The sequence below is a fragment of the Prosopis cineraria genome, unplaced genomic scaffold (genome assembly GCF_029017545.1).
Source record: "Prosopis cineraria cultivar Desert tree isolate PC_DT_omini unplaced genomic scaffold, ASM2901754v1 PC6, whole genome shotgun sequence".
Classification (NCBI taxonomy): domain Eukaryota; kingdom Viridiplantae; phylum Streptophyta; class Magnoliopsida; order Fabales; family Fabaceae; genus Prosopis; species Prosopis cineraria.
The window spans coordinates 13,507,528-13,533,741 of NW_026555337.1; the positions used below are offsets into that span (position 1 = coordinate 13,507,528).

General features: G+C 26.7%; 1 protein-coding gene across 1 annotated transcript; it reads right to left on the bottom strand.

Annotated features, from left to right (window-relative positions):
- Window positions 1-9,199: 9,199 nt before the first annotated feature.
- Window positions 9,200-9,889, bottom strand: LOC129313906 (protein P21-like). Its single transcript, XM_054957300.1, has one exon. The coding sequence runs from the start codon at window positions 9,887-9,889 to the stop codon at window positions 9,200-9,202; it is 690 nt and encodes a 229-aa protein (XP_054813275.1).
- Window positions 9,890-26,214: the final 16,325 nt, after the last annotated feature.

Here is a 26,214-nt window from a genome sequence, read left to right on the forward strand (position 1 = left end):
TTATGTTAAAAAATACTATTAAGGTACCATGGATATTGTCTAATGTTTTCATTTTCACAACCCGCTGACGTTGTGAAGATTACAATATAAAAATCTTTCACCAAAAAAAAAATCTATAAATAATGGTCTTCTTTTTCTTTCTGCTTGTGCGCAGAATTTTCTAACTCAAGCCAATTATGTATTTATTTCATGCTAAAAATAAATAATAGCACAATAATGTTAGGTCTTTGGAGAATGATAACAGTCCCAAAATGCTTTTAAGGAAATAAATTTATGATTTTATTGCAGATTTCAATTAGAATATATGTTATTTCAATTAAAAGCTAACAAATACCCTAACCCTCTGATGCCCTTATAATATGCACCATATCCCCAACGTTTTTCTCATTTTTTTTATTTTTCTTTTGATTATTAGCTTCTTGATAAAATGTGAGACATTATAATATCTTGAAGTTATAAAATTGCACGGTTCTACATTTCTTTTAATGATTTTTCACAAAATAAAAAAATTACATTTTTACGGCATTTTTCTTTGACAAATTATAAAAAAATACGTACAAAATTGTATTGTTTCATTATTGCAAATATACTAAAATGTATCTTCTTTTATATAGAAATTAATGATAAAAAATGGCAAAAAAAAATGAAACATTAGGGATTATTGGGACATTAGAGGCCACAAGCTAAAGCTAGCATGTTTATTCAAACATGTTTGTTGGTATTTCATAGACATTTAACATTATTAATCCATGTGGGAAGATAATTAAACGTGACATATAACTTCTATGTAGTTTCGTGATGCACCTTGAATTCCCTTCATTTTTTTCTCTCTCTACTCCTTCTTTTACTTAACAAGATTAATGTTCAACAGGGCTCCGTCGAAAAATTTCTATTTCTTCAGATTTTGACATCTCAATTACTATATTAAATATATATTATTAAAATTTAATCTGGATGATTAAGAATAAAAGGATATTAGAAGAAAATGAAAGAAGTAACAAGCAAGCCACAGACTCAACTTGCACTTTGAGCTGGTGGAATAGCATTGGCGCACTACTGTTGACCCTGATGTTTGGTTTTTCATTGATAAAAAATAGTTAGCTTGTCAAAAATTCATTTTACAAAAATTAATTTGATAAAAGTCAACTATTATATTATATATAACGAAATTGTGTGAGAATATATATTTTTAAAAGTAAGTTGGGTAAACTCATGGTTTTATTTGAATTATATATAATGAAAAGGACTTTTAAATGTATAATTTTTAAAAAGGATATTAATTTTTATGATTTATAATTTTTCTTGTACAAATGTTATTTATGTCAACTTCTTCACTTCCGATACATATAAATAGGTGGCTGATATAGTGAAGTCTTCTTCAACTAGATGTCTAGATACAGAAATATATGTACCTTATCTTAAAATCATTCGGAATGAAAGTAATTTCGAGATAATGACTTCACCTTTGAACAATTCAAAATATATATATATATATCACTTGTAGATAATTAAGGTTATTTACTTAGAAACATATACATGATAATGCAATCTTCATGATCGATGCAACTTTGCAGACAGTATCAGACATTAATAAAAACGATATTTGATTGGTTTGATGAATTATAGTGCTCCACTAATGCCCACGTGAAGAAATAATTCAACCTGGGTGGAATGTGTATCCTTGGGGCTTGATGAGGTGTATTAATTAATTGGGAATTTTATAATCAAGATATAGGAAAAATTACCCTCAGGTCCCACACAATGAAGCTAGCTAAAAAAAGGCCTCTGAATTCACAAAATCACTCTAAAATCTCATGTATATTTTTTATTGAATTGTCAAGTATTGCTGAATATTTGATAATTATTGTTGTTTATCGTCAACCGAACAACTCCATTAACAAATACTTAACGTTGACTGGCAACTTTAATATTGAAAACTTCAATAAATGACATGGGACTTCAGAGGTAATTTTATAATATTAAAAATTTTCTATATATTTTTTGGGATCTAAGTAATTTTTTTTTTCATTTGTTTGTCCTCTCACTATCACATAAATAGTATATATGGTTAGCTAATTTTTAAGATGTAAAATGAATAAAATGTGGTTAAACTAAATCTTATATATAATAAGTACGTACTAAAAAAAATATTCTCATAGTAAATATTTCTTAGTTGTGTGTATCTGTCGTCCACACACGAAAATTCATCTTGGAAATTCTTGCTTAGTTTTAAAGTGTTGAGAAGTCATTCATGCGTTATTTGTGTGTTAAATATGAAAAATGTGCCCAATATTGGGGAAAAGAACGTGATAAATTATATGAGATGAATTCTGGCTTGTTTTCTAGTATCACATTGGACCTTAATAAACATATTCGACTGTGCGTAAGCTTCTTTTTTTTTTTTTTTTTAATGAACTGTGCGTAAGCTATTTGATGGTATTTGGTTATACATTATTCTTCATATATTAGTTAATTCCAAGCTTTTCCAATGAATAATAGCCAAAAGGGGACTTGATAAAATCCATAATTTTATGGAAATTATATTCAGGTTAGAAGTGACAAAAGCAGTTAATATATAATTATTGCTACCATCGAGATTAAGTGTGATTGATCTTTGTGGTTTTGACAAGATCATGGAATTAATTAATAATGGTTTCCTTATATATTTTGTCCAAGTTGCTGCATGAGATTTGATGTGATAAATATGGGATCATGCAACATAGAAGATATATAATATCTTAATTAATTATAATGTGCTAGTTGCAAAAAGGAGATAAATATCTTGAATTGATCACAATAATGGAGCAACCACTGCTTGATTTGATCCAGACACACACTCCGCGTCCAATTTTTACTATCTCCGAACCACAATAGATGTGATTAGTAACTAATTTATATTATATGAAAAATGTCAATTGAAATATTATTTTCCTAAAATTGTTCACATATTTACATTTATGCTTGTGAATTTTCCTAGTAACATGTACATGCATAGCCTTAAATTATGGAGTATTTAAAGATAAGAAATATAAAACAAGCAAAGGTATAAATGATAAAAAACATACTTCCTTCATTCAAAAATGTATTGCATTTTTTAAGAGATTAAATGTTTAAAAATATAAGACATTTTTAATCTTTCAAGTTGCAATCACTGTCTTTTTTTTTCAAAAGTACTCCTATTGTATAAATTACTTTATATTTATTTTAAAATGAAACACTCTATCAAATAGAGGTAAATATTGAAAGATAAATTTAGTTTAAAAATAAATAACTACTTTATTGAAAGTGAGATTTAGTTAAAAATGTCTTATATTTTTTAACAGAAGGAGTAAAATTTAACCAATGCCCTATATGTTAAATCAAGGATTACTTTTAGAAAATAACTTATATTATAGTTTGAAAAGAGTATAAGGCAACATTCAACTGTCTTATCAAAACCAAGGATAAGTAGTTAAATTATTAACTTTATCTAAAAATATAATAAATTTCCAATTTACCCTTTTTTTAAATGAAAAATTTTTTAATTTGCATTACATTCTCTCTCATAGTTAATAAGTTTAAATTAGGGTAATATTAAAAAAAATATAACTAATACCTCAAAGTGTCCCTTATATTAAGAATCAAAAAATGTTTTTAGAAGATGTCTAATAATAAGGACCAAAGAAAATATACTTTTTATTCTTAATGCAAGGTAAAGTTAACAAACTTTGCCACAATTATTAAGAAACGTTAATTGTAACCTTAACATTGTTATAAAAAAAATGTATCTTTCCAATTTTATAACATCTCTGAAATCAATAGCAATAATAAATTGTAGTCTAGAAAGTTAAATCATAATATATAAATAAATAATAATAAAGTTGGAAAATATAATTCATTACTCTAACTTTGTCTATATTAAAAAAAATGTTCAAACTTTATCTCATGCATGAGTCCTAAAAATAGGAGGGAGTGCACATACATGACACTTAATAAAAAGGGAGAATTTCAATTAAGGATCATGAATGTAATTTAATTATTAATAGATTTTAAAAAAAATTAAAATTTTTGTTCAGTCCATGGGAATTAAAGTAAAAATAATTACAGTGATGAAAAAGACCAAACTACACTTCGCTTATTATGAAAAATTATTAATTATTAATTTTCTTTCTTTACTTATTAATTTGCCAATATGAGTTATGAATTATATCTGTTTGTCAGATAAGAAGTAACATTAATTATTAAATTGATAACTTTACTTGTTAACTTATTAATATCAGTTGTAAAGTACAATACCTATTAGTAATTTGTAACTAGTGTTAGTAAATTAATAAGTAAAGTTAGAAATTTAACTATTGATAGTTGTTTGTGATTAAATAATTGATGTCAAACTTTGTTTAATTATTCACATGTAAAATCATATAATTTATAACTCATATTAATATATTAACAAGTGAAATAAAAAAAAGTAACAATTAATAACTCTGCATGTAACAAGTGAATGATATATAATTTGGTCTTTTCACAATTAAAATTATTTTCATTTTAATTCTCATATATTGAACAAAATTTTATATTTTTTTAAAATACACTGGTAATTAAGTTTCATTCATGATCCTTAATTGAAATTCACCCTAATAACAATGACTCTCAGCACATCGTTGCCGCACATCACCTCTGAGGCTGAGTGTGTTGAACGGTCGTAGAATCGAAGTCACCCACGGCAGCGCCTAATGTAGTTGGCTCTCAAAAAGCCTCCTCCGTATCTCCGTTAAAATGGAGTATAATTTGGACCGTATATATTTAATATTTTTTTTTTTATTTTTAAAATCAAAAATTTTATATAAATTATAAAAAAATTAATAAATTTATCCATAGACAGTTCAAATTTAATATGAATTACCTACATTTAACATTAAAAATTTATACAAATTATAAAAATTGTATTATTAATTTTGCACTATTTAAAATATATTTAAATAGTCAAATTATAAAAATTTTAATGTTAAATGTGAACTATCATATTAAATCTGTACAAATTGATGAACAAATTTATTAAATTTTTCACAATTTATATAAATTTTATATTTAAAAATGTAAAATAACAAAAATATTAAACCTAATCTATTCAAGAGATAGGGGGAAGGAAGCCAGCCCCACTACTAACATCACAAACGAAAATAACTAAAACGGAATCCATTTTTTGACGTTTTAAACGGAAATAATTAATGCACTCATCCTGATATATCTTCAAAGTACATCTCCATAGATTGATCAAATAACGGCAAGAAAAAAATATCATTAAAAAAAATACATCATAATTTAGTCACTGCAAGAATGCGTGGTAACATCCCTTTTGATCAATCAAATTAACAACGGTAAAAAAAAAAAAAAACTCAAAGAAATACTCCCTTTGGCATTAGAGGTCAGGGCTACACAAAGAATGAATCGGATAGAATTTTGACCTAACTCAAAATCTAGTTCTTTTTATGAAAAGGATTAAGTTAGACAACTCATGATTTGATTTGGTCTTGATATAACTCAAAGTTGAAAAGGATCAGACTGGTCCAGTAAGATTAGGAGATTGGTCTTAGTCTTGTCCAGTATTTTACTTTATTTTTTTTCCTTTTTATATTTGAAAGGTAGCAATTTATTTCAACCTAATAAACTCAATTAATATAAAAATTTATTTATAGTTATGTAAAATTTATCACAACAACAACAATTATAAATCTATAACAATCTCTAACAACAACAAAAAGTATTTTAGTTACAATACAAATGATTCAAATTAAATAACATTCAACAATATTAAATAACTTTCAACATGTCTAAAGTCCATTACACCAAGATAATGACAAATTTCACCAATAAAAAAAGAACATTAGAGTTGGTCAATGTTAAAATTTTGCTCAATATTCATGACTTCACAAATATAAAACACAAAAATTATTAATTATTATTATAAATTAACTTATAATAATTAATAAATTAATTATAATTATATTAAATAAATTTATAGGACCAACTAGACCAAGTAGTTCTGATGCTTAATCTATTGTCCAGTCCAACAAAAAAAAATCTAATCTTTTTGTTCTTAAAAGGCTAATTTTTATTTGGACCGAACAAAGTTGTCTCGAGTTGGGCCAAACCAAAAGACTTCTGCATAACCTTATTGGAAATAAAGACATCTCTCTTTTAGAAATTAGATGATAAATTAGAATCATATGAAGTTTAAATATATCCCAAACTTTATATACTCTTAATATGTTTTTAAATTTTAGATGTGGGATTTTTTCATTTTAAATATTTAATTTTTATTATGAGACATTTCTAATTATCTCACTAAAATTAATAAAATTAATAATATGAGTTGGGTATGTAAGCTTTAATCACCAATCCACCCCGAATGAGTTGGGAAAATCCCAACCCACCAAAAAAGCGGGCATTTTCAGCTCACAAGTTTTGGGCTACATTGGCCCATTTTGCCAATTTTAAGAACCAATAAAATATAGTTAAATTATTAATTATATTTGAAAATAGAATAAACTCCTTATCTTATTCATATTTAAATAAAAATTAAAATTTGTATTATATATTTTTTATAGTTAATAAATTTAAATAGGATAACAATAAAAGCATATAATAATACCACAAGTGTCAAAAAACTAAAAAAGGTCCTGTAACAATAAGAAACGGAATAAATATGTCACAAATCATTCACGGCAACACATATAGGATAAATCTTCAGTCACACCATACTATGGTGATTGGACAAAGGGCAGCTTCCTGCAGCGCCGCATTTTCATAATGGTTGCAGCCTTATCCAAAATGCTTCAAAAGCTCACCATGTTCACCAACCCATTTTGTGAAACATTGTAATTTCTATCTCCATAATCAGATTCCAGATGCATTAATTAATATTAATTAATTAATGTAACGATGGAGGCCACATATGGAGAAAGATGAGTTCATATCGAATTCTGAAGTCTCAAACTTGTTTCCTAGCCATATCTTGTTGAAGATAATTAAAATAAGAAGGTTAATTTAGGCACTTGCTTGTGCCATTAATTACCATTATAAAACAAGAAAAAACCAAAAAAAAGAAGAAGAAGAAGTTCACAGGAGCATTTCTTCATAGCGCACGTTTTTGTAAACGTACTTTAAACCTTATTTCTTAAATTTCTTTTGTATTGTCTTACTCTTCCAATTTTTTTCTTTTATTATTAGCTTTTCCAAAATGAAGTAATAATAAGTATTTGAGCAGTTTATGATAATATAAAATGGTACAATGTTAGCAGGCTTTTGCTTGTTCATTATCCGTTTACTAAAGTATTACAACTTATTTGCCTTGGATGGCAATATCCTTTTCCCCCCTAAAAGCATGAGGTCTACCAAATGATATTTGTTACTCCCTTTATTTAAAAATAAATTTCACTCCTAATAAAATAATTATTTATTTTTAATTTTATCTTTTTATATTTATTCTTATTTAATAAAGTGTTTCACTTTAAAATAACTAAAAAATAATTTAGTCAATAAGAATACTTTTTAAAAAAAAAAATAATTACATTTTAAAAGACTTAAAAATGTTTACATTTTTAAGGAAAAGGAATACCTATTAAGGTAATGTTTTTCCCTTCTAAATTTGTAGAATATAACCATTCAAAATAGTTCATATTGAATTGGAACAATTTTAAGTCTAATATTTAAAATATCTATCAGAATTTTGAAATTTAATAAATGGAAAATATATCATTATCCAAAGTCTAAGCTACTCCATCTCTCTCTTTCCCTCTTCCTTTCCATTTCCTTTAATTAACTAAACATGGTTTGGCAAAAAAACAAAAACAAAACATGGCCTTAGTTTATTAAATCCTTTTTAAATAAATTATTTATCTCTTCAACATCTAAATTACAAAAACGAAAATAAGTTTTATAAAAAACAAAAAGGAAAATAAATACTCCCTACCTGATCTATTCTATCTTATAAGACAAAATTACATACTCTAGCTTACAAGTACTAATAAAATGGTTTAAGTTAGAAAAGGGTTTACATTGACTTACTCCCTCTATTAAAACAGACAAGATACTTTTAACTAATATCACCTTTTTATACGTAATAGGGTATTTCATTTAAAGGTAATAATGGTTGAGTAATTTATTAATTAATGGTATTTTAACAAATATTAATTACACATTAAAAAATTAAAAATATCTCATATTTTTTACATCTAATCTTAAAAAAAATTATATTTTTTAAAGGGGGAGTATTTCTTAAGCTTTTTTCCACTTTTTCACTTATACCTTAATTAATGCTCAATTGCTCATCATTTTCTTAACTCCACTCCAAGGGGAACCAACTTTATTTTCATTTATCAGGGATATCTTAAGAAGAAGAAGAAATTAATTACCATAATACATTGTAATTCATATCATTGTATTATAAAAAGAACAGTTACAGCACTCATTTGATTCTCTAACTTTATATAAAGTTTTAGTCTCTTCTTTTAATTTGATCAAGTATTAATATTTCTATCCTTCTAATCCTAACATTAGCCTCAAATGATAACTTTTTTGGTCAATCATTATAATTTTAAAAATTAAAGTTCATATCAACATATGAAAATATTTTATCAATATTTAAAAATTCAATGTTGGTGTTTTTTTTAATGAAACAAATTATATATATTAATAATTTATAATAACTATAGCTTAAGAATTTAGTACACACATGCGGTAGATCACGATAACAAGCTGATATATAACTAGATAAAGACGTGGGAATGGATCATTTGAGGTTGAGAATTTATGAATTTTATGAAATGAGTCTTTTCAAGAGAGAGAAGTGAAGATTTTATGTTTTATAAAAATAATAAAATGAGAAAAAATATTTAAAAAATAAAATTTCACAAAATTTCATGAATCTCAGATCAATTTTAAAATATTTACTCTGTACAAAGATAACAATTATTATTTTTCTAGAAGTCAGATCATCATGAATTTACTCTTTTTTTATGAGATAACCAAGCGGGCAAGTGCATATCACTATGTTTAAATAATACTTATAGAGTTGTTTACAGATCTTCCATCAATAGGGTCATTGCATCAGTAATATGAGCCAAATCCTTACCTACTTCTCTTTTATTTGGGATTGGAGCTAGGTACGAGGAGTAATATATTATACATAAAACATGAAACTTCATACATGTTCATATATTCAAGGGCAAAAGACAACCTTATAACTGGTTCCTCCTGGGCAGATGAAAGTGTTGATAGCATCATCCTTAGGGTAACTATAAGCATCAGGGCACCTTTTCTTGAAGAACCTTGAATATTTTGTGGGCCCACACTTCCCAGAATTACAGCAAAACTGATCTGTCCTGAACACTGTGCAAGCGTTGTTACAACTGCCGGGAGCTCGTAGCTCGTTCAAGCACTGTCCGTTGATATCTGCGGCGCACCGGATGCCGCGACACCGTTTTGATGTCGGACAGGCCGTGGGACTGAAGTCCAAGGGAATATTAAAGCCATCAATAAGTGAGATATCAAAAAAGTCCAAGTTCATGTTTTGGTTTAGGGCAAATTCTGCTAGGGTGTTTGGGGGTGTCCCATAAGCTTGGCATCGGAGGAGGCCTCCGCAATCTCCGGTCTGGCAGCGGCCACGGCCTGAGCCGTCGAAGCTGCAGTTGGTTCGACCCCATATACGGGCCCGGGTTGTGCCGGCGGCCACTTCGAGGGTCCATGTTTGGCAAGGGTCTAGCTTCTGGCCGCCACCGGGCACGGCTGCTGCCCACACAGTGTAAGGGCATCTGTTTGTGACATCAAACCGAGCGCCATGGGCGAAGGTGAAGGTGACAGCAAGAAGGACGGGGAATACAAGGAAGCTCTTGTTGACGATGACTGTCATTGTTAGGACTACTTTTTACTGTGATTGCTTGGTGAAGTAAAGAAATAACGATGGTAAATATATATATATATATATATATATATAAGAGTTGTACAAGTACCGGCGATAGTTTGTGTCAAACGCAGTAAGTCAGCCCAAAAAAACTTAAAAATTTTAAGATTGGGTTCAGGAATTTAAAAAAAAATTACTTTAAATAAACTGGAAGAAATTTGAATCAAGTCCAAAAACCCAAATTCATTTTTATTTTTTATAAAATAATTTAAAAATAAGATAAAATTTGAAAATTTTATTTTTTTAAAATAAAATTTGAAATTACGTAAATAAAAAAATAATATTTAATAATTTAGATGTTTAAAACAACCTAAATAAATTCAAAAGTTAAAAAAATTAAGGTCAAAATTGACTGTACGAACTATTTTAAATGTTAGAGAAATTTAAGTCTAGCTTAAAATGAATCCGACACAAATAAACCTACCCCAAACTGTCAGTTCTATTAAGTGTTGGTGCTTTTATGATATAGACGATGACGTCATCAAGATGCAATTGGACGGGTGTTTTTGGTGATGACAAGCACTCAAATTCATAAGTCAACTTGCCTTAAATTTTTTTTTTTAAAAAAAATTATATTCCTTCCATCTTAAATTATAAGATACTTTTATATAAAATTTTACATATTAATAAATCTTATTAAATATACTCAAAAATTTTATTCTTTAAAATAAAAATATAAACTTTTAAAAATATTCATCTTTTAATATATTGAAAAAAAAAGAGACGTGAATTAATTATAGAGAGAAAAAAGATAAAATTAAAATTGCTGCATTTAATGAAACTTTAATCAATCTAAAGTGTCCTATATTTTGAAATGAAAAAACTCTTTCAAAAATGTCCTATAATTTAAAACGGAGAGAGCATATAGGTTCCATTAAATAGATTTATTTATAAATAAATCTTATAAAATTTAGAAAACATACTCAAGCCCTTTGAGATCTAAGTATAGTTTAAAACTAAGGACAAAGATAATAATGCCCTTATTAAAAATACATTACATGAATAAAGTTATTTATAACTATTAGATATGTGAAGTTATAGTTATGAAATATTGAAATGATAGTTTTAAATTACTGATGAAGTAGTTGCAAATAATTAGTGTTAAATTTTGTTAGTAACACATGATTAGTTTAATTATTAAATACATGAAATTATAGTTGTAAAATGTTAAAGTGTTAGTTGTATACAATTACCATTAAATTTATAATATATGTTCTGTTTAACTATTAAATATATAAAATTATAATTATATAAAATTATAATTATAAAAGGTTAAACTGATAGTTGTAAATTACTTATAAATTAATTATAAATTACTTTATTGATGTAATATATTTTTAATAACAGCATTATTGTCTTTGCTGTAATTTTTTAAATTTTGCAAGATTTATTTGTAAATTAACCTGCTCCATGGGTCGGGCTTGCACGTAATTCTTTTTTTTTTTTTAAGTTTGGTCTTTATTGATAACGCTCGCAACCAAGCCTAAAAGCTCACTTTTTTTGTCTAATTTAAACTTCTAATTATGCTAATACATACTCTCTTTGATATTTATTATAACAAACTTCTAATTAATCACCTCACAAGAATTAAAAAAATGTGGTTAAATCATTCTAAAAAAAATAAATTTTCAATTTTACCATATTCAGATGAAAAATTTCAAATTTACATCACATTTTTTTCATAGATAATAAATTTAAATAGAGGTAATATTAAAAAAATATAATTAATATTATGTCAAGTATCCTATATTGAAAACAAAAAAAAAAAATTAGAAGATACACAACAAGAGAGATAGAATAAACTGTGCTTGTGTGTACCAGTCTAGATAGGATGTCGACATCTAATATTGTGGTTGGATAAACTGGATCAACCTGTACATACATACAAATATCAATTCTTGTTTAATTTCTTCACTTTTATTTTCTCCATTCACTAATTTTAACTAAAAATAAATAAATACAAGAACAAATATTGTATTGAAAATAAATGTTTTTCCACTTAAAAATAATTTTATAGCTTCTTCTTTTTTCTGAGCTTAAATACATTTTATTAACTTCAAAACATGTATACATAATATGGTAATGAAAATCAAATTAATCATTGAACCGGACAAGATATAAAGTTCCAACTGTATCAACCTAGTCAATACACTATTTTATTGATTTAACTGGACAGATTGATACGGATTTTTATACTTTGTTATGTAATATTAAAGTCAGCTCATTTTCAAAACCACGATAATGTTGGGAAAAAAAAACAAAGAAAGAATTAAAGAAAGAATCTATAGATGATGGTCATATTCTTTGGTGGTGCCTATTACTTTCTAACCCGAAGTCAATCGTATACTCATTTCATAGCGATAATAGCACGATAAGTCGATCCTGTTATGTCTTTGGAGCAAGAATATGCAAGAAATCAAAAGTTATCGGGCAAAATTAATCTGTTAGTTCCCCTTAATTTTACTCGATTTTTAATCACGTGCTTATAATTTTTTTTTTTAAATCGAGTCCTTGTAATTTTTTCAGTTCTAGACATTGGTCCTTATGTTTATAATCTCTGTTAATTTGTAGACCAAACGGTGTTAGTGGCTGATGACGTGGCTTGGACTCAGCGTACATATGGATTATTTTTGCCACGTGATTAAGCGATAAATAAACAACCATACAAAAAGACTAAATGGAAAAGGATGAAAATAGTTCTGCTCGCACCGTTTTAGTGGAAAAAAAATTACAGTAAATTGTCCAAAATAATAGAAAAGAATCTAAAAAATTACAAAAAATGATCAAAAAAATTTCATTGGTCTTATAAATTTTTGGCATCCTTCATTTTTTAGTCAACTAATTATTGAAATTAATTTTTATTAATGATAGAAATTATATTATATCCTTTTTAAAAATTAAAATGAATCATATTACACCAAAAAATAAATTTAGAATTTCAAACAGCTTCAAATTTATAATTTAGAGGTTGATTTGTTTTGTTATCTTAATATGTGTCTGTGTCTGTGTCTGTGTATAATAATTATAGCTGAAGAATTTATTATAACCTCTGCAAATAAACAAGTGCACACAGTAGATCCGTGCGTAGTTGTGATAAAAAGCTACTAGATAAAGACATGAGAATAGAGGTAGCATCCTATATTTTATTTTCTGGATAATAAATTAACTATAGACAATTTCAAAATATAAGAAGAGAATTTTGAGGCATAAGAAATTATTGAGCATTTATTGAGAATGGGAAATTTAGAAAGTGAGTAAAATAATTTAAAAAGAAAATTTACTTAAAATAGAATAAATTAAACGAATCTAATTTCAACCAGTAATGGTAAAATAACACGTGTGTGCGTAAAGAATGGGTGAAATAAAAGATGTATAAATATAAATCTATATAAATAAAATATATATATATATATATATCTCTGTGTGTGTGTGTATATGTACGCATAGGGTTGTGTGCATATACAAAATAAAATGGATACATGATTGATTGATTCACCAATAAAAAAAAAGTGGATGAAATGATTGAAAATATGTGTGCGCGTTTATTTATAATTGTAAGTTGTAATATAAAAATATTCTGTATTTAAGTAAAAAGTGGAAAAGAAGAGAAGGAAAAATAAATAAATAAAATTTGATGTGGGTCCAAGGTCCACTGCTACCCTAACTTATCAAAACCTAACACACGCACCCACTGCACAATTCATAATTTGAGAAGCGCCCCAAAGAAGAAACACGTGCTTTGGTAGAAACTTTTTACTTATGCTTGTCAGAAGATATGAAAAGTCAGATATAAAAAATTCTACAATGAAGATATTAACTTGGACAATAACATTAGTTCTCAATAAATTATCAATGATTTAAAGCTTCAATCTAATTTTTGACCTTTTAAACAAAATTAACATCAATCATGAAGCAAGATGAAATTCACCTAATTCTGAATGGGCTAAATTGGACATCAATGGCTCGGCAAACTATAATGAAGTTGTTGCATGTGGAAGCCTTATTAGAAACGATAGGGGTAATTAGATTAAAGGTTTCTCCAAAAACCTTAGATATCAACCAAGCACAATGGTTAAGCTTATATGAATATTAGAAGGGCTTAACCTTTGTTGGAATGTTAAAATTTTTAAAGTTATTGTTTATTTTGATTCTATGAAGACTCTTTTCCTCATTGAGAGCAATTTCTCCCATTGCCACCCTCTCTCTGCTATTATCAAGAACATAAGGAATCTCATCTTGAGAGAATGGAAAATTACATTCCATCATGTTTATATAGAAGTTAATCGATACGTCGATCTTCTCACCCGCAAAGCTTCTAATAAAAATTTTACTTTCACCTTATTTGACAGTCTGTCAACTGCTTGTAAAAGCCTGATGGCTTTAGATATGACCTAATTTTGATTTTCTTGGATAGTTTTTACTGTGACCTTGTATTAAAAAAAAACAAAGAGGGAACACGTGAGAGTGTGTAAGTCAGTAAGAATTTTAGAGTTTAGGTTTAATAAGATATTTTAAGGGTAATTTAAGACTTCTTAAAATTAGGCAAGTATTTTAAATTTTTAATTTTATTTGCCTACTTTCTTAGTTTTAAGATTTTTGATGGTGAAAAAAAATTATAGGGGTTGTTTTATTTAAAATTCTTTGCATCTTTTAACTGATAGAAGATTATTATAATGATATATACAGATTTATTTTGAAGTTTTAGAATGTTTAATCTCTCTCTATATTAATTGTTTCTTTTGATAATTCTTATGGCAAGGTTTGAGGCTTAGAATAAAGATTTGGAATGAATAAAGACTGCAAATTAATGCTATTGAGTTATAAAAAAATAATTAGAGTTGTAAATATAGAGAAACTATTTTACATAAAGAGATAAATTTAAAAGAAAATTTTGAGTTCTCTATGATAGCTTTAAGATCCTAAAATAACTTTGGAACAAACTTAGAGTATTTTTAGAGTAAATTTTTAGCAGTTTTAAGTTATATATTAATATTTTTATATGTGTAATTTTTATAGACTCTTATTAAGAACTCTTATTAGTTAGATTTGTTGTTTGACTACTTGTCAGTTAGAGGTGAACATGTAACTCGAGGTTTTACCATGTATATGCAAGTTGTGATTGATGTTGTTATTTATATAAATATGTTTTGTATATTTTATTTGTGAGCGTGCTATAGATATATATAACTGCTAAGATTGTGAAACAGTAAAGATATAATTTATTGAAATTGTCTTACTTGAATCATGTCAAGCCTGCTTGTGAATGCACTCTAATTGATATTGTGACATGTTAAAACTGATATCATGATATTTTAGGAGTACTTTATTTTTCTTCAAGCATGCTTGTATGCATTATGAATGTTATACATGCATGATGTGCATTGGTGATAAGCTAAGGAGAGATAACAATGTCGATACACATATATGATCCAGTAACCATGTGGTTTCCTTCCACTGTGCGTGTAACACCCCAACTTTACTAACTAACAACTTAACTAAATACCGTGGTAATAAAAAGATTTAAACTACTATAGAAATAATTACCATGGTATAAAGATTTCAAGTCAATTCTCAAATTTATTTTCTAAAGATGATCATGGTGGAGAAGAACTAATCTATATTTTAGAAAATTATCATGGTTATAAAAATTTCATCTACTAAATAGATATTTAAAATCTAGCATTGGTAAAAATAATTAAACTAGTTAAGAAACCTATAAAGGTTATAAAAATTTATACTTACTATTTAAAATCATAAATAACACCCTACCATGGTAGATAGAAAATAATCTAAAATAAATAAATATTTCATTCAATAAAAGTATGGGCTTACTGTTACTCATCGCAAGTGTACGGATAATAGCAAGTAATATAACAAAAATAAAGTATCGTTCCCTCAAGGATTTGTTCAAAAACAATGATCAAATAAAAGATTAAGTGAGTTCAATCAAGTTGAGCCAAACATAATTAGGTGAACATGATTTTGTAAACTAAATTAACACTAAAAAATAAAAAAAATTGATTCACAAACTTTAAGTACAAATTTAGACCTAAAATTATTTAAATCCTTTATATCTCATAACACCAAAATCACCTTCTCTCCTAAATGCTTTTAATAAAAATAAGTGTTAACCTAGGATTTTAAAATACTTGGACAAGCTCTCTCGAGTCTGAACAAGTGTTTAGTTAAATTAATTTCTCAATCTCTTGTTACAATTAATAAAACTCAATTTTTTAACTCTAACTCTAATGTGACTATGCAAGGTTAGTAAGTACATCTCTATCTTACTAGCAAAATCATTCATTCAACATGCAAATATTAAGTTATCATTAATCACAAAAAGAGAGGAGGAACATAGTGTTAATTCATACAAGGATTCTAAATAATCCTAGAACGAAGTGTTTAGCTACCTATAATCATCCAAAAGATACAAATACACAAAATATTTGGACCCGTATTAGAATATAAGAGAGGAAAGGAAAGAGGAATAAAAAAACTGAAGAAAATGAGCTTTAAATATCTTCAAAACTCCATTCTTTTAGACTCAACTCTTCCAATGCCCAAACCCTAGCACACAAAGCTCCAAATGGTTGTTCAAAGTCTGAAGAATCCGTTCTGAGTTGAGCTGCCTCTCAATATATTTATGTCCTAGCCAACCAATTTTTGATTAATAAAATGTAGCATTTTTCTGACAGCAGTGAAAGTTGCGACTTTTTGACAACTTTGGCGTTTTTGAATTGTTTTCGCAATTAATGAAATTTATCATTTTTGAACTTAATTTCTTCATACAAAAGCCTTCCAAAAACATCAACAAAGCTCCAAAAATGCATCTAATCAAATCTCAAATCAAAATAACATAAAATTAGGCTGAAAATATTAAATGCAAACCTAAAGCAAAATGCACATTTTCTTAATTTGGGCAATAAAAATATATACAAATGAGGAAAAATGAATTAAAATTTAAAGAAAATGTGATGAAATGACATGAAATTTGAGAGGTTAACACTTAAGAAAGCTTGAAGACATGTATGTCACATCTTACCATAAATACTCAAATATTTAGTTTAATAAATGTCTCAACATCTAAAATTTCATATTTAAAATATTTACTCCAAATAAATTCATTAAGCAACTTCTATGGCCTTTGGCCTCAACTAACAATGCTCTTTTCAGTCATCATTAAATAATAAACAATTTCAAAATTCAAACCAAGTGACAAATGAGTCATATACTGGCAAATGATTATTCTATTAACCAAAATGAGACTTAAAGCTTACTCAAGCCAAGCCTCAAGCTCCCAAATGCTTCCCTTGTGCTTCGCTAAACTTACCTAAAATGTTGAAGAGAGTGGTGAGCACTAACATTTCGGCAACCCAAAATTTAACCATACATGCACAAACTACAACTACACAATTATACAACAATTATACAAGTGTTCATGAGAATCATTCAATAATGGTATAAGAATTTCATAGGATATAACTTATAACATGCTAATATATAATACCAATAATCTCCCTTATTACTCCATCCATCCTTATTCCTTTGACTAAAACTATAGGCTTACATACGGTCTGGTCTACATGCTGGATTAACCAAACTTTTGGGTGCTCAAGATATACCTGACTAAAAGTACAGAGCTCGAGCCCAAACTATGACTCTCCTCCCTAAAGAACCTAACAGAAGGTGTCACTATCACATATTCCTCCTTTACAAACCTGGTCAGGTGAGTATTGAAGAACGAGACTTTAAAAGAGGCCAACCACTATGCGCGTAGTAGAGACAAACCACGTGGCCATTAACTCATATATACATCAACATCATCATCTCTCATCATCAACCATTCCCTAATGGCATACTACACATACACAATATTTATATCGCATATTAGCATGCTTGAAAAGAAATAGAAATATCTCATTCGATCAACTCAGTTTACAAGCATGCTTGAAAAAAATAAACTACTCTTCAATAACATACAATTTTTATAAATAAATATTATTAATCTATATTCACAAGCATGCTTAAAAGAAACATTGTCAATAATATATAGAAAGCTACAAACATGTTTGACAAGATTAAAGTAACATATAAATTTCCTACAATTAAATTTACAATTATTCGCATTTGTCATCAAACACAAAGCTTGCACATATATAAAAAAACCCCAAGTTGTCTGTTCTTCTTTGGCTTACATGTACCCACACAGCAAATTTAAGTAGTAAGAGCTCTTAGTAAGAGTCTACAAAAGGCACCTATATATAAAAATATTAATTTATAGTTTAAAACTACTATAGAATTACCCTAAAACTGTTATAAGATTATCCTAAAGTTATTTAGAACCTTAAAACTATACCAAGAATCCAAAATATTCTTTTAAATTCACACCTCTTTTTTTTATATTGGCTAGTTTCGCTACATTTATATATCTAATAATTTTTATATGATTCAAAATAATTAATTTAAAGTCTTTATTCATCTCAAACATTTATTCTAAATTTCAAACTTTATTCTAAGACTCCTTAAACCTTATAAGAAATTTATATATATAAATTACACTTCCTGAAAATTCAAAAAATCTACAAATATTTTTTAGAGTAACTTTTTATCAATAAAAAGATTCAAAAATTCTAAATATATCACATTCTAAATTTTTCATCTTCTAGAAACTAAAAACTAAGAAATTGGATTGATGGAATGAATATTTTAAAATACTTACATTATTTTATAAATCTTTCAAGCACTTTTAAAATATATGATTATATTAGTTCTAACCTTTATCATTGCCTCAAGTACCGACTCCCTCCCACCTGCCCTATTGTCTCGGCAGCTGGGAAAGAATGTGGAGCTTGTGCATGCATCCTAAGGTAATTATTAAATAGGGAAAGAGTAGTGTTCTGTGGGCCACAGCCTCTTCTTTATTCATTTATTTTTTTCATTTTTTACAATTACACGCACTCTATTATAAACACCCATACATAATATTTTTACATTACAATTACCAATATGAATATGTTCACACGCACACGTACTGACACGAACAATATTTTTTATTGCAAATTAAATGATTTAAATAAATATATTTATTTGTTTCAATCTTTCATGCACTTAATATATATATTATTCATTATTATTAATGCTTGAAGATAGGTTTGTATAATTTATTTTATTTTAGATAATTTTTTTAAAACAAAAAATTATTCTTTTACTTAATATCTAAATTCCTAATCTTCAGTAAATGGTCAATAATTTTTTATGTATCAAAATTCCCTTCCCATACATTGAAATTTCTTATAATTAATTTATTATTTAGAAATTAAAACATAGGATGTTATAGTGCGTACAGTGGTTGGTCTTTTATAAAGCCCATCCTCTATATTTACCTAACCAAGTTGTAAAAAGAGAATGTGAAATCATGACACCTCTTAATTTAGTTTTTTAAGAGAAGAGCTGTAATAGTCTGAACTTTGACTTTGTGCTTGGGCTAGGCATATGTTCAAGCATGGAAGACGCTTTGTTTGGTCCAATGTGCCAGCCAAACCATAGATAAGCCTTTGATTATACTCAACAATATCTAAGACTGGATCGAGCAATAAGGGAGGTTACATTGGTAAATCATATTTATACATCATTTTATTTTTTTTTATTCTTAATTTTTGATACTTGTTTTGGGTATCTTAAGCATCACTTGGATTCATTAGACTTAATTTGTAATTTTAGAAATAGCTTGTGAATTCCTAATTTTTTATCTTATATTTTTTACTTCTCACCGGCATCATGCATACATGTAATTTAATCTTATTTTAATTTTTTAATTCTCTTCTTTATCACATTTTTTTTTTAGCATTTAAATACATTGTTATAAAAAATTTATCATACTCACGTATATTTGTAAATATACATATACTTACACCACTTTTGGACATTTGTATAATAATAACTCTTTTTTTTTTTTTTACTTTTTTGCTTTACCAACGGGACTTAAGCTTTATTTTCAATTCATTTCAAAGAGGGAGGCGTCATTTTTTGTGTTGGTTCACATCATCATGGTCTTCTTCGTTTTTTTTCCTGGTTTGCAGAAACGCGCGCTCCCTCTCTCTCTCTTCATTTTTTTCAGCAACTTCTCTCCTCCATATCTACACATCTAACCCTCCACATCAAAATCCGACTTCACCATTATCTTCCTCGCTCAGTCCGCATCAAAACCTTGTCAATCTTGCTCCACTTTGCTGAAGATTTGCTGTTCGAAATTTCACCCTCCAAAGCTGCCATGGACGCATTCTTCAAGCTATTTGATGGAGTTTTGAAGCTCAAATTTATACATGGCTAACCTTCTTCCTTTCCTTGGAGATAGACACACATATGAGCTCCACTCTAATGAGAATTTTCTTTTCCTTGTACTTCTTTAATTCATAAATTGAGATTGAATTTGTTGAGATATTAATGCTATGTCTTTGAATTCATGAATGTATGGTTAATATGACATACTTGAGGTGTCTGAGGTTAATTTTGAATTAATTTGTTTGCTAGACAGATTTAATTATTCCATTCCTTTGTTGAATTAAATTGTTATCTACCAATTTATATAAGTGAGATGCAATTATACTTGTTATATTTGTTAGTTAGTATTCAAAATTTTAATTAAACAAATATTGTATTATGGTTGGGGTAAAGGTTAGGGGCTGTTCAAATTAATTTATCAAGCAATTGGATAATTTTTATAGTATTAGGTTATTTATTGTCACTAATTGACCACGAGTAATAATAAGTAACTTGGTGTTCAAAGTATCATTAACCCAATTAATTAAAGAGAAATTAAAATTAAAATTAAGAGCAAGGATTAAGTAGCTAAGTCATCTAAGGGAAGTGCATATAATTGATCTTACTTGCATTTTTACACACTCTTTTCACTCCATTCATTCCAATTTAGTTCATTAAAATAAATAAAAAAATAAGAATACCTTTTATTGATTTTTTTTTTTTATAGTTTGAACAACCCATTACTTGTTATTTTATTAGTGTTTTTTAACCATTAGAATTTTAGAATGCCAATTTCTTGAAAGACAGGATCTTGGTTGATCCTAAACTACACTAGTGTTAACTTTATTAATTTGATCCTACATGATTAAAGGTTATCAAATTTTGGTGCTGTTGCCAAGTAGTTAGTTTCTTTAACTCTTGATTAGTTAATTACACTATCCCTAATTTGTTTTTGCATCACATCATTTGCATATAACGTTTTGATCGATTATACTCTAATAGTTAATGATTATGTATGAGTAATAATAATGTGAATATGTATTAAGTTATGAATTGATGTACTTGGATGTTTGGTTTGTATGCGCATGGTAGAATTTTGAGTTATGGAAATTTTAGTGCTCATAACATACCTTCACATTCTTATTTGCAGGTTCAAGTAGGAAGAAGAGGAGGCACCTGAGTAGTGAGCCTTGAGGCTCTGTTGCACTCCTCTTGTTTGGTACATGATTACTTCTCATATATTTAATATTGTTATAGCTTTACGATGTGCTTTCTATTTGATTAACTTACATGATAATTTTAGAATACTTATTTTTTAGTTGAAAATTATGTAGATATTATAATTTAATTGCAAATCTCAAGATGATTTTATTTTTGTTAGGTAATAGAACTTTTCTTTTAAACATGGTACACTCTTGTAACTATAGTTTTGTCTTTTCTACTTTGATTTACTTTTATCGATTGGGTTTCAATTTTTTCATTCATGATTGATATATGCTTGGATTTTTTTTTAAATTATTACTATGATAAATTTTAAGGTCATTTTGTTTAGGAGGTTTTACAATAGATCCTCTGAAACTGACAATCTACATGAACTTTATGAAGTTTGTCTTTTTTAAGAGAGAAAAAATTTTATGTTTTATAAAACATGATAAAATCACTAAAAATATTTTTTAAAAAAATTGTAACCATTACTTTTGTAGGATTCCGGAGCACATTCCGTGCTCAGGTGCTCATCACCTCTCTACTTTGTTTAATTTTTTATATTTTTTAAAATAAAAATTTATAAAATTTTAAATAAATATATTTATTACCAATATATACAGTTCATATTTAATAAAATTAGTCCAAATTTAATATTAATTTTTTTATAATTTTTATAAATTAACCATACAAATTTACTCTGAATTGTTTTGAATCTAATGGTATAATAAGTTAAAATTTTTTAATAATAGTAAGTAATATGAACGGTACATATTAATAATTAATAGATTTATTAAATTTCATAAATATTTTATTTTAAGAAAATAAAAAGTAGTTAAATTACAAAGACTTTTATTCGGAGTAGCCAGCTAGGTGGGTGAAATAAATGTTGCAATGCATATAGGTGGCTCTGATATGCCAACCGTTAGAAATTGGCTTCTTTTAATCAGTCGAGTTCCTAATCAAACCATAATATTGATTGCATTTAAATCTCTAAACTTGAATAAAGTTCTATATCAATTCAAATAAATAGAAAAAACTGAATGCAAAAGCATACCTGAATGGTTGAATCCGCTGTCACAAGTGTCACAAAATTTCATAGGTTGATGGATCGATAATGTGATTTTTTAGATTGTAAATGTCGAAAACTTCCTTATGCCTTGTGGTTTTCTGGAAGAGGGGTTAAAAAAAACCTGTTTCTTACCACGTTCATGCCCGACCAGGAAATACAGTCCCTACTTATAAATTTAAGTTTATAATATTTATAATTTATTCCCACAACAAATTATAAATATCACTTGAGTTTCTATACATTAACTTCACAACAATTACATCCTTTAAGCCTTAAATATTTTTTTTTAAATAGATCACTTTATTTAAACTTAATTATAATAATGGTCACAAATTATTAATATTTACATGTGTGACTCCATGGGTTGAATTTTATTCCAACAGTAAAATCGTCATTTTCGCCCCAAAAAAAAAAATCATAATGCATGTCCTGAGGGTTATTAAGATATTTATCATTGAGCTCAATTGAAAGTATCTTTTTTAAAATTTATTTTTTATATCTTTACATGAACTTAAATTTAAGATCTCGTATTTAAGTAATAATGAGAGTTGAGTTAATATGATTTTCCCCCAATTTTTATGAAAGATTGACACAAAAGAAGGGGACTAATTTTTAAACATGTTCACTAATTTTTATGTTAGGAGAATGATAAAGAAGTTACAAAAGGACTAATTAATTAAAATTAAGTCTCAAATATTAATTTTAAAAATTTATAATTTAATTTTTTAATTTTGTAACTGTGCTATAATGAATTTGTAACTTTTTTTAAAATTTTAACATAGTTAAAGAATAAAAAAATTATTTTTCCTATTAAATATGGAATACAAGTTACAAATTTATCACAATAAAGTTACAAAATTAAGAGATTAAGTTATAAGTTTTTCAAATTTAACACTTAAAATTTAATTTGAATTAATTGATCCTTTTAAGACTTTCATATTTTTTTCCTTTATGTTGCCCAATCAAGTTAGGCCATACTGTGGCCCAAAATAAGTTGGGCCATGCAAGTTGACCCGACCCACATGATGCGCCTATGAGGCCCTGCTAATTTCTCAATGCTTGCTGAAATATCTAACTCCTTTTTACGAATCTATCTGGCCCAACTCATTTCGACCCAATTATATTAGGCCAGAGAACAATATTAGGCCCATTAAGCAGAACCGTTTTTGCTTATGGTTTTTTTTTTTTTTGTCAATTGCTTCTTACGGTTTTAGCGCCCACTATCCTAACCATCAAGTTCCAAATACATTATCTACTACAGTACTATTAGTCCCTTGAGGTGTCCACAATACCTAATTGCTTTTCATAAGGTGGGATCATACTTACATTCTAAAATAAATTTAATGATAATTAAATCTTAAACAAAATTGTAAGAAAATAGATTATAAATATCAATTTAAACAATTATAAATATAAGAATCTGAATTGCAAATCAATGAGGTGATCCCATAAAATTTAAATGCCTAATTTGTAATCATAACTCATATATTTGTAATTATTTAAATTCATATATCATATATGTAACATATATTTCAATATTTTTTATGACATAATTATTATTAAACTCATCTTCTGAGAGACTTAAAGCCTGTTTGATTTTTAAAAAAACATAAAAAAATTGTTTGAGTAAGTATTTTTTTTATTTAAATGCTTTTAAAATTATTTTATTTCTATTTTAAAAACCAAAAATGGATGTATCAACAAAATTGAAATAGTTTAGAACTGTTTTTATTTTTTGTATTTTTAAAGCACAATACATATGACTACTGTAAATTATATTTAACTGTAATCAACTACTATCAATAAGCCACTGCTATATACCACTTGTGATTATTGACCAATTTTTTAACCATAAAATTGTTTTCAAATTAGCATAATCAAACATATTTTATTTTATATTTTGTTTTGAAAAATAATTTTTTAAAAAATTGGTATTAAAGATATTTTTTGAGCCAATTTTAATTTTTATCTTAAAAATTAAAAAGTTTCAAGTAACAACCCTACAATGTGCATATTTTCCCTATCTCCGTTAAAGAGAGACCAAGTAGTGAGAGACTAAAAATAAAAGCATATTCTTAAAAAAAATAATTATTAGAACATTAAACTTCGTTTAGGGATGCAAAATGTGTGGTTTGGACGTCTGATAAAAAAAATTTGAGTGCTAAATGAAAGTTGAAATAAAGATTAATTTTATTTTTTAATAGTAAAAAAGGAATTTGAATATTCCAGCTATGTCTATTCATGTTCGGTCTTGGTTTGAATCTTTTTTAAATTTAAAATTAAAAAATTGTCCAAATTATCAAGCCTAATTTTAAAATTTTTGAGCTTGATCAGAATTACCTGCTCATTATGGTTATGTCTAAAGTTTCACTCATCCGCTGTCCTCTCATCGTATTAGATGCAATCTCCACTGTCTATTTTTACAAATTGCGCCATGTCACCTGCCCAGTTAATGAAATGATGTGTTTTGAAGAGCTAATATTGACTGTTTAACGGCTTTAATCTCAACCATTTTGTGCGCTATGCATTTAACCACAAAGTTGAAGGTTCAAATTTGGGAAGCAGTCAAAGCAAGAAGCAGCAATTTTTCTCACCTGCTGTTTCACATCAGTTTGGACATTGAATAACTTTTATTATTATTATTTAATTATATCTTTATTTTATTTATTATTTTGTAAAAAATGATAAATTAAAATTTTAATTATTATTATTAAAATACTTATATTGAGTATCTGATGAGAGTGAAATTGGAAAGGTATAATTTTTTAAAAAAAATTAAGATTTCAACTAACTTTAAAAAGAAATTCGTGAAGGAGTTATTAATATTTTATATTTTTATTTAGGAAAAAATATAATTTTATGTGAAAATATTTTTATAAATCTCTTCCCCTTGTAATTTGCGTCAGATTGGCAAATCCGATGCAATTATTATTTTTTAAAAAAATTATAAATTAAAGTTGTTTTATTTGTTGAGGTCAAGTATATTTTATATTTTAACTTTTTTAATTAAACTACTACATATTCAAGGGTTGGGATTTACTCCTAACTAATTATTTAAGTGAAGAGAGTCCCTAATATTCATACAACTTTAATTGGTTATAAAATAATTTATATAAAATAAAATGTTATTCATATTCTTAGTATACACAAGTATATTTTAAATGGGTAAGACTTATGTATTTAATCTTACATACTTAATATATTTATATCTAATTAAATCATGACAAGTGAATATTAATATATTAATTAAATTAATAACAAGTATTCATCATTGAATAAATAATATATAAAAAATTTACATGTCTTGATTTAATTAAAAATAAGCACATTAAGTGTATAAGGCTAAGTATAAAATTTTTTTCCATTTTAAAATAACTTGTGTGAAAATAAATTAATTTTTTGATGAAAAGAAAAGAAAATAAATTATTATTTATATTTTAATTTGTAGTCAATAACAAATTTTAAAGTAAAACAAATTGTTGTATAGTAGGGGAAGAAAGAAACTCTAAAACAAAAAATCTCTTAAAATTTTAATTTTCATGGGTCTAATATATAGAGTGGAATAAAATATTGTGTGTGTGTGTGTGTATATTTGGGTATAACTGAATAAAAAATTCTAAAATAAAATATTTATATTTTTTCAAACACTTTTTTTATTTCTATCTTCTAATGATTAAAAATACTCCCTACATCATACCAGGAATAAAAATATATAGTTATTTTTATTTTTATTTTTTAA

Excerpts from the sequence above, each read along its gene's own strand:
- LOC129313906 (XM_054957300.1), bottom strand. The coding sequence starts at position 9,889 with ATGACAGTCATCGTCAACAAGAGCTTCCTTGTATTCCCCGTCCTTCTT.